The 15,305-nt window shown below is 51.5% G+C and overlaps 1 protein-coding gene across 1 annotated transcript in view; it reads left to right on the forward strand.

Moving 5' to 3' along the window:
* Nucleotides 1–4,324: 4,324 nt before the first annotated feature.
* LOC119090052 (SRSF protein kinase 3) overlaps nt 4,325–15,305 on the forward strand; it is a 32,094-nt gene continuing 21,113 nt past the window's right edge. The window contains exons 1-2 of the mRNA XM_037212846.1: nt 4,325–4,597; nt 14,119–14,233. Of these exons, the coding sequence (XP_037068741.1) occupies nt 4,564–4,597; nt 14,119–14,233 (149 nt within the window). The 5' untranslated portion in view covers nt 4,325–4,563. The remainder of the gene's footprint in view (nt 4,598–14,118; nt 14,234–15,305) is intronic.

The raw sequence follows: 15,305 nt of genomic DNA on the forward strand, positions 1-15,305 counted from the left end.
TTTAAAGGATTCAATCCCGATATTTTGATTGGATGAATTTCTGGGATCAGCTCTTACCTGAGACTGTGCTTGTTGCGTAAGTCCTGACTCCACCACCCAATCGTGAAATTCCCAATTAATGACATACTTAAACGGCGAACGCCCGACCAACGCTAGCCACTTTTCGTTGCTTAGCGTTGTCATGTGATGCGAGACGTAACGGAACGGAAAAGCTCATTAAGAAACCAAATTCACGCGCACCTTAGTGTGAAAATATCTGGTGTCGAACCTCATATAGTCACAACGGCAGACTGATGTTCCACAGTACTCCCTTGCTGGGAGCGGAAAAGTTTTCATCTGCCAAGAACGGCGCTCTCTCCCGTCTCGTACGTAGGCTGAGTGTGGATCGCGTTGTGGAATCTCATCGATTCCAATGTTTCGCTACTTAACGGTTCTGTTTCGTCTCGAATCGCAATGAAATAGAAACGGCCGCCGTGTTATGGTCCCGGGGCTACCGGCACTAGCCCATGCGGTTTGTGATGTGTATTGTGCGTGATTGCCGGTTTGAAGGAACAAGCAAGAAGGGAGAACGAACGGATGAGCGAGAATGAAAACGAGTTTAAGCAATGAACCAAGTCACATAAAAGGCGAAGAGTGACCGTCCTGGCTCCCTGCGAAAGTTGGGCCAGTGACCATTTTTGGTGCATGAGGTATGCAGCCGTCCTAAAAGCTGACAATTCCGGGGTAAACGTAGTGAAGCCTAACTGAACACTCTTTTAAACGTGATCTTCTCCCTATTTCCAACATTTTGTTTCTATGAGGAACACTTCAAGTTCTTCCAGCTTGGCCGTCTCGATGGCTTGGCCGTCGCGATGGTGAGTTCGAGTCGTTTTAGGCTCTCGCTATCTGCCCTTGACAGGCATAGGCTGTGGCCGGTGGCGGCCGCCGCGATAAAGGTCATATGACGTCAGAGAGCTGGGCGAACTGTACCGAACATTATGGCACGTCAAGCTTCCGCCACCAAATTCTTCCGTTGACATGAAATTACGCGATCGGGTGATACGGCGAGGGCTAACACAACAAACATTGCTTAGCGTGTGCTCTGATCCCAGAGATCCCTCCATTCAAAAGATTCGGATTAAATCTAAAAACTCGTACCAAAGCGTCGGTCACGCTATTCTAAGACGGTCACACTGTTCACCAGTCTTAAATCCTCTGTCCTTTCAACTATAGATATGTCTGTTGAAAGGCTGTTTCACTTTGCACTTCACACACTTCAATTGCACTTTTGAATAAGAGAAGTATCAATTTGCGTCAAATGACGTCCATAGCCTCTCGCACAGTGTCAGACCACGCCATTCAGAATAAAACCAACGGTTTACGTCCCGGGCCACAACCAATGAACGATAAATGAGACCCGTTTCGTCGATCGCATCAGGCCGTTTGACTTACACGTTTTATTGCAAAACAATGACCAAATGTAGTTACAAAATGCAATGTGTTGTATCACACGGAACAAAATGATTCCTAGATGAGCACAAGCATAAGCAATATTTCCTAAAAGAGGCTGAATTCCGTGAAAAATGTCCGGCTTTGGGGCAGGTTGTGCCAGCCTTGTCGGCTGAGCTACCCCAAACAATTTTAGAAAGTGACAACTTTGCCCGTATGCGATTAAATCCCACTAATAACATTTTTGTGCTCAAGGAGATGCCAAGGAGTTGCAAAATGTGCACGGCTGGTTTTGACTATAGCAAGTGGTACCAATGCAGAAATGAATCCCAATTCCCAGAAACATTTCAGAAGTGGTTACATCGATGAAAGGTCGATATAATTTGGCCAGTTCGGTAACCACTGAAGCAAGAAAAACCTGTGCGCCTTCGGTGCGTCAAAATGATCAACGAAAAACGAGTTGAGCTTTTGCTTGAAGAGGATGAGAGGGTCGGATAGATCCCATGGTTATTCGGTTGTGGCGAATTGGCGTAACGGCTACCTGATATGTAAACGCACACCAGGTTATTATTAAAACAACGCATGCTTAAGAGTAAATGAAACATCGCACACCTTCGGCTCGTCAAGAATGGTAGCAGGTTTCCAACAGCCACCGGACCTGCGCACCGGTTTTTCACAAAAGCACCACTTTCCTTGAAAAAGCAAGTTAAATGGACATCTCTCAAAATGAAGTAATCTAAAGCCGAGTTGTTCTAACAGCGTAAGTGCATGGCGTCTTTGTGCTGAACTGGGCTCCAATGACCCGGGGCCCGATGATCCTGGATCTAACCCCCGCTCCTCCACACACTTTCTGAGAACGATCTCGAGCCTTGACCGCCATGCAACGAAACATGGTCGGTACGGGGCGAGATTTAAAGGAATTGTTAAACCCTCGAAGATATTGAAGCAAATATCAAACACGATGAAATAAGCATACTAATAACTATAGGTGCACCCTTAAGTGGAAAAGACTGCACAGTTTTTGTCTAATAAATATGCTCCTCAATACGCCAGCGTTTGATTACGTCATCGTACCTGGCACAACATTGGTTGGGAGCCAATCGACAGCCGTTATATATGAAAATCGTGTTCACGAACGCTAGATATGATCGACTCCACACTTTTGTCCTGCTTTGCCTCGATCGCTGCATGGCCATTGGAATGACGCGAATTAAATGACATTATGGTGTCATGGATGCCTGGATGACTTTGAAATAGTCTCCCGGAAATAGTCTGCACATCTTCGTGGACGCGTAGCCGAGAAACAAGTAGGGCTCATGACTTAAGAGGGACAGAGCTGCGAACTGCAACGAATGATCTCTAAGATGGCTTTTTCGGTTCAAAACCCTCTACAAATGAGCAACACTCCCTTTGACGTGCCGGAATGCTCGGCACCGTCCGGCATACCCACTGATATCACCCAACGTTTGCGCGACCACTGCCACAAACATGCCATTCGAGAGCCAATGTAAACACCCAAAGCGACTTGAACCCACCCGCCATGGATGGATGAACTGGAACCATGCGTTTTATGCAACTCAGCCGCCGGGACGAACCACTGACATATAAGTAGGGTGCATGTAACTGTGTGCGGTGATATTATCAACATGAATTCACCTCAATACTCATTCGATTATATTGTGTAAGGGCTAGTCTCAAACATATTATTTTGGCCCGCATGTATGCCGATTGATTGCTTTAGTAGATGATCCAAGGTCAAACGACCGCACTCGGTCGAGCAGTGTCACTTTGTAAAAACGGGTGGGGGGGGGGGGGGGGGGGGGGGGGGGGGGGGAGGGGGGAGTGGGCTGAGCAAGTAAAGTTGAACTAGTCTGCGGTGAAATCCTGATCTCTCCCGGACTTGGGCCACATTGATTTGAGTCCATACTAAAATATAGCATTCCCTTTTTCTTGTTTTTCTCATGTTTGCATTCGAGGGGAGGGGCAGAAGAACATTGAGGAGGCTCAATTCAGCACTTGGAGAGGGCTAGACCCCCGCCCGAAAATGCAAAGTGACACCCCTGGCCCAGTGCATATCTGTGTGGGCTAAGCTTTTGGATCTGTATATTCCTTATTCTTATAAAAAGTACGACAACGTCCGCAGTTTTCTTTTCAGCCGTTTTCTGTCCAACGCATGCGGTTAACAATATGCTGTCATATGACCTGGGCAATCCCGAGATGAGCAAGAGCGCAACATATCTCATGTTGCTTTAGGGTGGTTCCGCCCATTGACCTATATGGTTCCGCCGGCGGATAATCTCGGAAAATTATCCGGAATGTTGGAAAATTTTCCGGAATGGCGTTCGGCTCTGCCGTTATGCAAAATTATCCCGGATAATTTTCCGTGACGAGGGAGAATCGCGGAGAATTTTCAGAGCATGTTCAAGACGGAGAATCTGTTTTTGCTATGCATAGCAAGACCGTTGGCTGTGGATAGCCCATGGGAGACTAATCTGGGGAAAATTTCCGGACCGTCCCAGTAAAAATGGAGAATCTCCGCGGATGATAAGCGAAGAGATAATTATTCGTTGGATCATTTTTCCTTGGCCGAACCCGCCCTTAATATGGCCTTCCACGCAACAGGTGACCAAAGCTTATAACGATGCTACGTTTCGGAAAATGATTCTGAGTTGTCAATGGTGCAAACTAAGGCAATGCAAGTATCCGATTGTCCTATCCGAGTCAATTGCGACCAACACCGTCGATAACGATGCTTTGTATCATCGGATGTACTATATAAGAAGCAGTTAGCCAAGCTTTGGCGCTTACTTGGCATAGTTGGATGACGTCATAGCACACTGCGACAACGAATCCGAACCTAATCGGGCCACCTTGAGACAGCGTTTCGCTCAAAGCTTGCGCCGTTGTTCGGTGCGTGGGGAAGGTGGGGATGGAATTTTTGTGGATTTCGTGATTTGTCGGAGAGGTTAGAGTGTGTGCATGTGGAATTTGAGGTGCCGGTGAAATGTGGAATGACAGCGGAACTTTGCGGTGTGGCGGTAAAGTTAGGGTTCAGTTGAATGTTCGGGTTTAATCCGAATTTTTGTGTTAGTTTGGTTTGAGGTTTTACCTGAGCGCAAAGACAAAGGAGGCGAAATGCCTGGGATGAATACGGCTGTGAATAGAAAAGGTAAGCTATGTTAACTACTTCTCGCATGAAAGGGGACGCTTGACAATCAGGTGGGTTGATTGCTTCCTGCTGATAAAGTTAAATGCAGTGTGAACTCAGTAATTTACTGCCACTTGAAAAGCATGGCCCCCAAATGGTTACTTATGTAGGACAAACAATTGAATGCTAAGTGTTCATGTGATCTGTGTGTTCATAAGCATTCAGGTTGTTGGTGTACCATGCTTTCAACCTGTGTGAACCTATAGAAGTTTGTGTTGAGTTTTGATGAGGCCTAGTATGTCCCCACATTCTAATTATTTATCTAGTCAGGTGGCTGTTGGATCACAGGAGGGCACTGGTCTGGCTGATTCTTGACTTGGTGGAGGATGCTGATGCTTACCCCTACATTAATTTTTCAAACTTGAAGATTCAGTTTCCCAGTTAAACACCTGAAAGTTTTCACCAGACTGTCAAACCTTTGCTGTTGCATACTGCTCAGTTCCAATCCCTAGTGGTTTTCTCTCTGGTGTGTTTTTAACACTTTATTTGCCTAAGTCTTTCTACAGATGTAGTGACTTTATCTTCCCAAAATCCTTACAGTCCTTTGTCTTGTAGGGCTTGACAGCCTGCACCAAATATCAATGTTAAGTCTGATATAAATGATATGCAATGCTTAAAAGTTTAGTGGAGATAGGTAATCAACAGGTATGTGAAGGATCTCAGTGCTAATTTAGTGCTGTTTGCTAATTTGTGAGAGATTCAAGCTGTCTGTTTTCCTCAAGTCCTTCATATACTTTGTAGGTACATATGCTACTGTTTGTTGACAATGTTGATTAAGATTAATGCATTTTGCTTGAATGGTTGCATGCATAATGTTTGAAACATGGTTTTTTGCAAAGATCCAAACCACTGGGCCATCTTATTGAGGCAGTAGTGTATCAATTTTAAAAAGTTTCAAACAAACAAATTTTAAAAAATCAGCTTACATGTACTGCATTATATAAGTAATCTGTGTAATGCAGCACTATATGTGCTATCTCAGTCATGGGTAAATATATATCTTAAAACAGCTCAAACCTACCCAACAGTAAGATACTTTATGCTGGAATAAGATAAAAAGAAATTATAATCACTTGAAATATGCATTTTTCTTACTGTGGCCAGATAAGTTACTGATACCTACCATGATCTGCTCTGGATTTGTGATGTGAATTGTTTGAAATAGTTATGGCATGACCTTTGCATTGTACAAGGGTTGCATTGCACTTGTATATGTACCTTATGCCAGCAGCACTGTAAAGTGTTTACCACTGGAAGGAGCTAAAGACAAATCAGCTGTGTTATGATTGTTGAGTGCTATTTGTGTGCTCTGTGCCATCTGGATTGTGCATGACCGTGGCAGTCAAATGTGCATGGAAAATCATGAAACCAACTTGGTTATACATTTTATAGTAATGCCTAAGTTGTGACATCTTGGGCGTGATCAGTTTGTGGCAGTGGCTTAAAGAAGTCTGAAATGACTGTGATCCAAAATTGTTGCCTTGAGGGAAAGTTGCAACATGCTGTTTGGGTTATCTAAAATGTTCCTTTTTTGATGTTATCTATTTACGTGATAATTAGGCACACTTATCTTGGAATGGGCTGTGAGGGAGGCAAGTACAATCAGTAGCATGTTCACTGGTGTTCCAGTTCATACCATTAGAAAAAAAGCACATGAGTGTGAGCTATTTACTGGTGTTCCAATTCATACCATTAGAAGAGAGCGCAGAAGTGGTAGTGTTCCCACTGTTCAGCGTTTTGGGGTGATGTGAAAAGCCACCATCAACATCTGCATTTTTTTATTATGCATTTTGCTGTCTCATATCATGGGTCCAATCCAGGTTTCCCCTGTTCAGAGAGTTTTGCTTCCATTGTTACTAAGTTGGGAAAGAATATGTTGTTGAGGTATCTCTCAGAGCATGTATTAATATCTTGAAACATCTGCCATCCATTTTGTAATGCAATACTCAGTATTACATATCCTCCAGATCAGCCCTAAAACAGGGCACCTTCTCATCACTGTGGCTTTGGGGAGGGTGAGGAGAGGGGCTCAGAACATTCCCCCCCCCACCTTAACTTGCAAAATCAAGTTCTGACCCAGCACAAAAAGCTGAGCTTTCCCCCAAGGGCCCTTAAGCTCTCAGCTAACTTTTGCTGCACTAGTCATGCAGACTTTTTGTGACCTTTGTGTGACCTTTGTGCTAACATGACATGATATTGCAGCTCTGAATATGTGATAGTTCTTCCATTTTGTTTCTTGCTGGTGTTTTGCAGTCAACTGATCATGATCCTCTGGATGATGTGTAATCACATTTAGTTCTAAGATATATTTTGCAATGCAGCCACCTGTGTGGTTTGCTGATTTTTTCAAGCAATTGCAATGAAGCACTGGATGTAAAATTAAATATGGAGCCTGGCCAATTCCACCCTGGATTTTTAGAATTTGATGAAAAACAAACATTTTTAGTTTCCGTTACATTACCATGATTTATGAATGATGCCTTCAGTACACATGTTACAGGGCTGGTGTTTTTGAAGTGTTGTGATGCTTTGAGGATGCACAGCTTTTGTATTGATCCCAGGCTACTCACACCTCCCATGTCTTTCATCAGCACAGTCTGTAATCCCATATGTTTGACATGGATGGTCTGCTGTGTTGGGCTGATTTTCACATTTTGGTGGTGGTATATTTTAAATAGTTTATTGAGATGGTGCAATGGGTGTTGAACAATTTGGTGATCTTTATGCTGTTGTTACTATGCAGTGTAAGGTTTTCCTTTGAGTTTGGAAGAACATTAAATTGACCTTATCGGCATGCCCTGCATTTACTCTCCCATGATATCAATGACTGGTGACCTTTGGCATCCAGTGGATTTAATAGAAAATCTAAGTTGGCATAATTTTTTGCCATTCTCCCATTAATGGTCTGTCTGTGTGCACATACACTGTTAGACTTTGGTAATACTGGCAAGAAGGTCATCAGGTCCTGGGATATGTTAGTACTATTGGCTCTTATGCTGATAATAACTGACCTTTGATAGGATATAAGGAAATCATGGTTACTGGATATATCAAGCAATCATCTGGATAGGTTATAAAAATATGCAATATGCCAGGCAGTATTCTCATAATGTATATCAATGAATGATTATCCTCTAAAATGTAAGTGGTGGAAGTATTCTCATCACATGCCCCTACAAATGAGCACTATATTTGTTTGACCAGTATCGGTTGCATTGGAGTTCTGGTATTTTCAGCAAAGGAACTCAACACATTTAAAATAGATGGGATTTCTTAACTGTTATACTTGAATTAAAGTCATAATGAGCATTTTGTGACGATTGTTGTAAAACAACATGCTACAAAAACTAGACACCCATCCATACCGACGTTTTATTGCTGTTACCATATAGAAGTCTGAGAACAAAGAACTGAGCAGAATAAAGCAATGGCATTTCACCCATGGAATCTGAGATCTTTCATCCGAACATTCCATTCATTTTTGTTTTGAAAGTTTCATTCCATCCGAGTATTTCCGAGGTCTTACAAGCAGCAGCAGAGTGCTGGAGAAAAGGTCTGACTTTCATGTCACTTACAGTGACCACGATTATCTTTGAGGTAAATAGTGAAATCAGTTGTGAATCGTAAACCATACTAGACTATGGCCTGGTCCATCTTGCAGGGTGCAGGTTCAATGAATCAGTTGGAAGCCCAGTTAGGCATAACAAGGCAAAACTTCCCTGGGAAATCTATCGCGAACCAGAATTTTGCCCTCAGTGGACATGCTCGACACTCCCAACTAGTCCAGAGGCCAGCTGTGAAATTGGGGTAAGGGAGCGGGATGAGCTGAGGTTGAGTTCGGAAGTTTGGACACCAGCCGTATAACGGACCACGTTTTTACCGTCCTGGTCATGTCAGGCCGTTGCTCACACTCGCGCCAGCGAAAACATGGACGAACTGCCGGGCCTGATTTAGAGACCGTCAAGCACCTGTCCAGCCACCATTGTTAAAAACTAATGGTAGTAGCAACTGGCATGCAGTATACCATGGTCGACTGCCGTATCTGGCCCAATGGCCCATCTCGCGCCCAGCCGAAGTGTTGAGGACAATTACTGTACGACCGTCTGTACAACTGGTGTAACCTGTTAGAAGTCTCCGTGGTATGTCAACAGACGATTATATTACTTTTTCAGCTAACGATGGAACAGTGAGTTCCATTATGATGTGCACAGTGCAGCGTGCAGATGTTTTCGTCTCATACAATGTGGCCTATAACCTAACCTAGTTTGCCTGTCTTCCATTGTAGTTGTTCGCCTGCGTGTGCAAATTGACCTGTACGCACAGGAGGTCTTTGACACTAGCGGTGACCATACTGCGCAGAGGAAATTCCCGGTTGTGTTCAAGTCAGTGTCCACAGAGTTGCTGTTTTTTTTTGGGGGGGGGGGGTGCGAAGGGGGTGGGAGATTTTATAGATTACGTCGAATGGTTTCGCTGACTGACTTGTTGCACAGTTCGTTTTTCGAGCCAAGCGTTTTGTGTGCCGTGAACTCAGGGCCCGCTTTGCGCCAGCTCATTGCGTCGGGGAAATTCTGGTCACCGTGAAAGGACGCGACGCGGCCACACTACGGGGCGGTGGAGGCTATTACTGGCATTGGCAGCGGTGTATTGTCTGTCAACCTCTGGACGCTTGCGCGAGGAGGGAAGCACCAGTCTGGAGTCACCGTGACCCAGTTGGAAGAGCTTCGGACACTGGCCAGCATAAAGCAGACATGTGGGCCCGCGTCCCGGAAACCACGCTTGCCATGACTCATCCGTCACTGACAGCGAGCTAGCAACTGGTCGGCCAGGTATGAATCATGGCGGCCTTGCCATGAGATGGTAGTGCGCGCCAGAATGCTCCCGCGGAAAATGTCCGTTGATCTTGAATTACGGCACTCCACAGTGCTCTGGGGTGGGAGGGTTGGGTTGCCTTGGTCTTGCTATGGTCTTGCCAAGCTCTCTTCGGTAGGTACTTTCATCCCAAGCCCTTTCTTGATATTGAAGAAATATAAAGGCGGAAATGTAAAAAGGACACGTGTCGGTGTATTGTAATGCAACGTCATGTGGCTAATGCAGGCATGTGGCTGGAGAGTGTAGAATAGTTCTGCTCCACCCGTTCCTTATTTAACCGCGTGTTCAGTCATGTTATGATGCGTGACTTCTAAGGTGACCTTTGCGGTCGGGGACCTCTCCCGTTGGTATTTGTACGAACACGCTGCAACTACTGCGCTTTACATCCGCTTCAACTGCTCAACGCAGCGTGTCTCTGAGAAGCTAACCGTTCCTGTCAGCTACTTGTGATGCCCACTCAAGTTTGCGGAATGGGTGCTGGGTAGCCCCCTAATGCAGCCTAAAACCCTGATATTCAAACTCCGCCCAACCGAATGAGACCGATTTAATGTGACATTTGATCAGCGACGCTGTTGACGTCAGCTGCAGGGTATCCGCGCCGGGGTTACACATGCTTTGCAGCGTATATGAATGCTGCACATTGCGACAAATCGGCTTTGAGTTATTCGGCCGTGCAAAAGTGCCGTTTTCATTTCAGTAGGCTCGGATACATTTCATTTGGTTTTCGTGTGTCATTTGGCTTTTTATGCGACGGCTTCAGCAGCTGGTCATTTGGTCTGCTTGCATCTGACGGGTGCCAGTCTGCTCGGTTTGTGATCGTGTGAAGGCGCCATCTGAGCGCACCGATTCCTTCCGCTATCCCGGCACCAGTGTTGCCGCGTAAGTCACTTGTCATCGAGGCGCGTGCTGCGGCAGCTGTGTATGGCAACACTTGCAGCCGAGCGGTGCGCTCTGTCGTGTCGATGAGCCCGGCTCGGCTCGTCAGGTGGACTCGATGTCGCTCCGCTGGCCGCCGCCCGTCGCCGCCCGTCGGTCGCCGGCCGCCGGTCCGTCCCCGGTCCCGCTGGGTGGACTCGACAGCGCTCTGTGCTGGCCGCCGCCCGTCGCCGGCCGCCGGCCGCCAGTCCGTCCCCGGTCCCGCTGGGTGGACTCGACAGCGCTTTGCGCTGGCCTCCGCCCGCCGCCGGCCGCCAGCCGCCAGTCCGTCCGCGGTCCCGCTGGGTGGACTCGACAGCGCTCTGCGCTGGCCGCCGCCCGCCGCCGGCCCGGCTCCGCCCCGCGCCGGCTAGCGGCCGGCCGGCCGACGCCCGCCGCCAGCTGTTGCGGTCGGCTGGTGCTCGGTCAGCTGGTGATGGGTCAGCTGGTGCCCGCTCAGCTGGTGATGGGTCGGCTGGTGCTCGGCGCAGGCATGGGTGCGAATTCAGGCTTTGAAGCCGGATCCAAAGCCAAAAAAATTACTCTAAGCCGAAGCCGAGGCCGGTGGCTTTGATGGTTGCAGCTGCGAAGCCAAACTCAGCGTGTGGCTTCTTATGCTTCAGACATGCATCCGAAACCGGAGTTTGTGTCGTCAGGTTCCAACCCGCGAATCCGGCTTAAAACCACGAGTGAAGTACGAAACGGAATCTAGTGTGCAACGCTGTTTTGCGGAACCTAAACGATTCTCCTTGTGCTGAAGCTGTTTGGGAGCAGACAGTCTCATAAGGGTTTTGTGGAGCGATTAAAGGCAGGTGTTTGGATGACGTATGTAAGAGTTGCAGGCCACCGTCCTTTTCATGTGTTATTGAGTATTGCGTGTTATTTTGGACAGCGTTTCGGACAGTGAGCTCTCCGACCGTCGTCAGGTGTCAAGTGGTTCGGAAAAGGACCGGCCGGTTTTGGCTGGCAGCCATTTGTGTATCGCAGTCTTGGGAAGATGTGTGGCATACTGAAATGACAGATGAACAAGGTTTTTTTTGTTGTGGTAAATTTGTGGTTTCAACCACACCTGCCGTGAAAAAAAACATGATGTAGCCGAAGCTAGCAGCTCAACATGGCATGAAGCCCAAACCGTAGGCGGTACTTAAAATTTTTCGAAACTGAAGCATGGCAAAAGCCGATGTTCAAGATGACACAAAGTTGAAGCCGAGAACGAACTTAACTGTTTGAAATGACATAAAAACGAAACCAGTCGCAGTGAAATCGCTCAAAGCTGATGCCGTAGCTGGCTTCGTCCCTATGCTTGACCGAGGTCCAGCTGGTGTCAGGTCAGCTTGAGCTAGGTCAGCTGGTGCCAGGTCAGCTGGTGCCGTGTCGGCCGTCCGTTGGTGCCCGGGGTCAGCTGGTGTCCTGTCAGCTGGTGCCACATCAGCTGGTGTGAGGTCAACTGGTGCCATGTCAGCTGTCCGGTCAGCTGGTGCCCTCCACCCGGTTGCTGGCTGGGAATGGCGCCAGTCCCCGGCGGGCCGCCAAACGCGTCACGCTTCGACCCGTCAACACCGGCCCCACGGACCGCGCGCTCGGGGCCGGGACGAGGCGACAGCGCCGCCGGCACACAAACAATGAGCAATGGCACGCCGTTACCTCCGCGTGTCTGAAACAGGGGCCGACCGACGCCGCCGGCGTGCCATGAGCAGTGGCACGCCGTACCCTCGGCGAAGCAGATGTCCGCCTGTCCGGTCCGCGCTGCGCCGTGGCTGCCAGCGGCCAACGCCGGAGTCGGCTCTGCCCGTGCGTGGCGGCGGCCGCCGTCGCGCCGGCCCCAGCCGGGCGGCGGGCGGGCCGGCGCCCGGTGCGCCGCCCGCCTGTGCGCGGCACGCGGCTGCCGGCTCTGTCGTCCGGCCTTGCCCGAAATAGTGCCGCCCCACGGCGCGCCCGGGCGGCCGCGGTCAGACAGGCAGGCGTCACCGCCCGCTGGACAGCAGGCGGGCGAGCGCTGGAGAGGGGCGAGCGCGTGCGAGGCGTGCAGGTGCGGCCGCGGATGTCGTGTGCGTGGTTGGACGCGGACGCGTCGGGCGCACTGGGCTGGGACAGCACACACACGTGATGGGGGTGCGGCACCACACGTAATCAACGACGCCGAGCGCGTAATCAGCCTGACGCCGAGCACATCACAGGACTGGGACTCCTATCACGCGTCGGACTTTTGTCACCGGCAGTCCTGCGCTGGTCTTGTCTTGCGAAGCGCGTAGCTTGGCTGGTCACCTGTAAACATTGCGGGGAGAGCGACTGAGCGGTGGTGTGGGGAAACGAATGGTAAACAAGGACTGAAAATATTGACAGACCGCACGAATCAGATTACTCAACGCAAAGTTAAGCTCTTGTTCTGTCCCTCTTGGCTTGTTATGGTAATGTTGCTGGTAGAAGTGAAGTGGGATCCAGACCTAGGTTTTCTCGCGGGCAGTCTATTAAACGTGATGATGTGGAAACACGTCAATTCGATGGGTTCAATCCATTGCTTAGAAAAGGCACCCGACTGACATTGGTGGCACCGTGGTGCCCTTTCCAGAGCGGGTGTCCTGTCGCGTCCGGGCAATGGCCTTCCACGATCATAAAAATACATATTTCGAGCGTCATAGCGGTGACGTTCTTCGGTATCAAGACCACCTGACCGCACGTGCCGTTTGCAGCGGCGTATGCTGTCACGCCAGCTCCCGCTTTTAAGCGCAGCGTGTTGGGCCCGGCGGTGTGGGCCAATGCAGGAGGACTGCTCATTGTCTCGTCTGTCCGGGTGTAACGTTGCAGCCGCGAGAGCGTGCTCCTGCTGCCGCGCAGGCTCGCGGCATGTCGACCCGAAGCGGGGGAGGACGGCCGGGCGGGGTGCACCGGTGGCGGGCGTCCGCCGTCCCGAGCGGCGTCACCGCCTGTGTCGGTCGTGTCACCGCCGTGTGGCAGCAGGTGACAGTGTGCCGACCCCGCGCTCGGGCGCGCGCCGGGGTGCAAAGGTCGGCTGTCGCCGCCGCCGCCGCCGCCGCCACCGCGCACGTGCACCAGCCGTGCTCTCCGGCGCGTGCAGCGGGGCGTGCCGCGGTGCGCGTGCATCGCGCGTGCATTGCGCGTGCACGGCGACACCCTTGGCCCGCTTCCGCTTGCGTGTCGCCGGGTCGGACGGTGATCCGGGCCGCCGCCGCGCCCCGGCTGTTTGCACCGCTCGCCCTCGGCCGGCCGCGCGCTCGGCGCGGCTGGCGCGGCTCAGTATCGCCGCCCGGACCTGCCGGCAGCTCGGGAACGGCTGGCCGGCGGCCGCTGCGCCCGTGACGTCAGCAGACGGCGGCCGCCCGGCCCGCCGCCGCCCGGCCCGCGTTCATTGTTTGGGGGATGGGCGTGGTCGCGCGGGCCGCGGCGGCCTCCGGGATCGGCAGGGCTCGTCGCCGTCGCCTCGCGGTGATGGACTGAGCTGGGGCGACGGGTGTGCAGTCCCACCACACGGCCGACACGCTGCCCCGCCTCCCGAAACGGACGGCGGCCGACGTGCGCGTGGACCGCTGGGGTGGATGGACCCTGGATCGCGTGATGTTTTTCGGTGGCAGGGTCCGGATCGTGGGTGCCATGTTTGCAAGTCAGACGCTTGTTTGGCGCTGCCCCCTCCCCTCCCCCCCCCCCGCCTGCTGCGCCTCTGACGTCACGTCCCGTTCCAGTGCGCGCCATCCAGGCGAAGAAGAAGCGACCGAAGCGGCCGACGGCCAAGCTCAAGCAGCAGATCCAGACGGCCAACGCCGACCGCAACCGCACCAAGACCGCTGAGCCGAACAGGTGCGTGCCGGGGCGGGGCTGCCGTGCCGTGCCGTGACGTCACGCTGGTCGCGCGCGCGTGCGGCTGGGCGCGGCGCGCCGCGGCGGCGGGCTCGATTACGCGGCGGCGGGCCGGCAGCGTGCGGCCAGCCCGCGCCGTCGAAACCTTGCATGGGCCGTGCACTGGCATGACGGGTCGCTGAGCTGGCGGTGGAGGCGGGGGGGGGGGGGGGAGGGGGGGGGGAGGCGGACGGACGGACGGACGGACGGACGGTACTGGCGGGCAGGGTCGGTCCGGCAAGTGGTGCTGGGCAGGCGCGGTCTCGCGTGCGAGATGCTCGCGAGATTGCTGCGGCGCTGAGAATACAGTCGATACGTCCCGGGGTATTGACAGAAGGTGATACTGAGTTGAGGGATTGACAAGTTAAATGCACGGGCCGCGTCAGCGTGGGCGATAGCTGGCAGCTCTTCGGCGATGTTTTGATGAACCCGTTTTGGTTGCCACACTTAACCATTCCACGTGAGGCTGCCTCTTGGGAGGCTCCGCTACGGGGGCGTTTGCACTAGCACGCATTGCATTATGCTATCGGCAATACGTTTGATCATATGTGGAGCTTCAAGGTCAGTACACCGGCCCCTCTGCATCGTCATTTGCATGAGCCCGGAAGGGATCGCGCCATTGGCCTGAGTGCAAGGAAGCCACGCTTCGGCTCCGCTGGAGAAGCTGCATCGTCATCGTAGCCGTATTGGGGGCTGAGTTGCGCCTCCGCCTCCTGCTCGCATCGGTCGCTATGCTGTGCTGTTCTCGAGGCACGATAAAACGCGGCGCCCGCCGTATCTTGGGAGGAAGCAGTCACCGGGGGGACGCTGTGTTGAGTCACACGCTGTTTTGTGCCGGTTGGAAGAAGCCCGGGTCGGGTGAAGCGCGGGTGACATCCACCTGAAGTGGTTCAGACGTGCACCATCGCTGCACATCGGAGCCCCGCCGCATCAGCCGGGAGAAAAACGTCTCGTCAACTGCGTAGCAGTAAATTGTCGCGGGTTGGCGGGCGCCGATGAAAGCGTCGCGCCGATTTCGCCCGAGCTCTCGCGC

The sequence above is a fragment of the Pollicipes pollicipes genome, unplaced genomic scaffold, assembly GCF_011947565.3.
Source record: "Pollicipes pollicipes isolate AB1234 unplaced genomic scaffold, Ppol_2.1 Scaffold_3087;HRSCAF=3621_pilon_pilon_pilon, whole genome shotgun sequence".
NCBI lineage: Eukaryota > Metazoa > Arthropoda > Thecostraca > Pollicipedomorpha > Pollicipedidae > Pollicipes > Pollicipes pollicipes.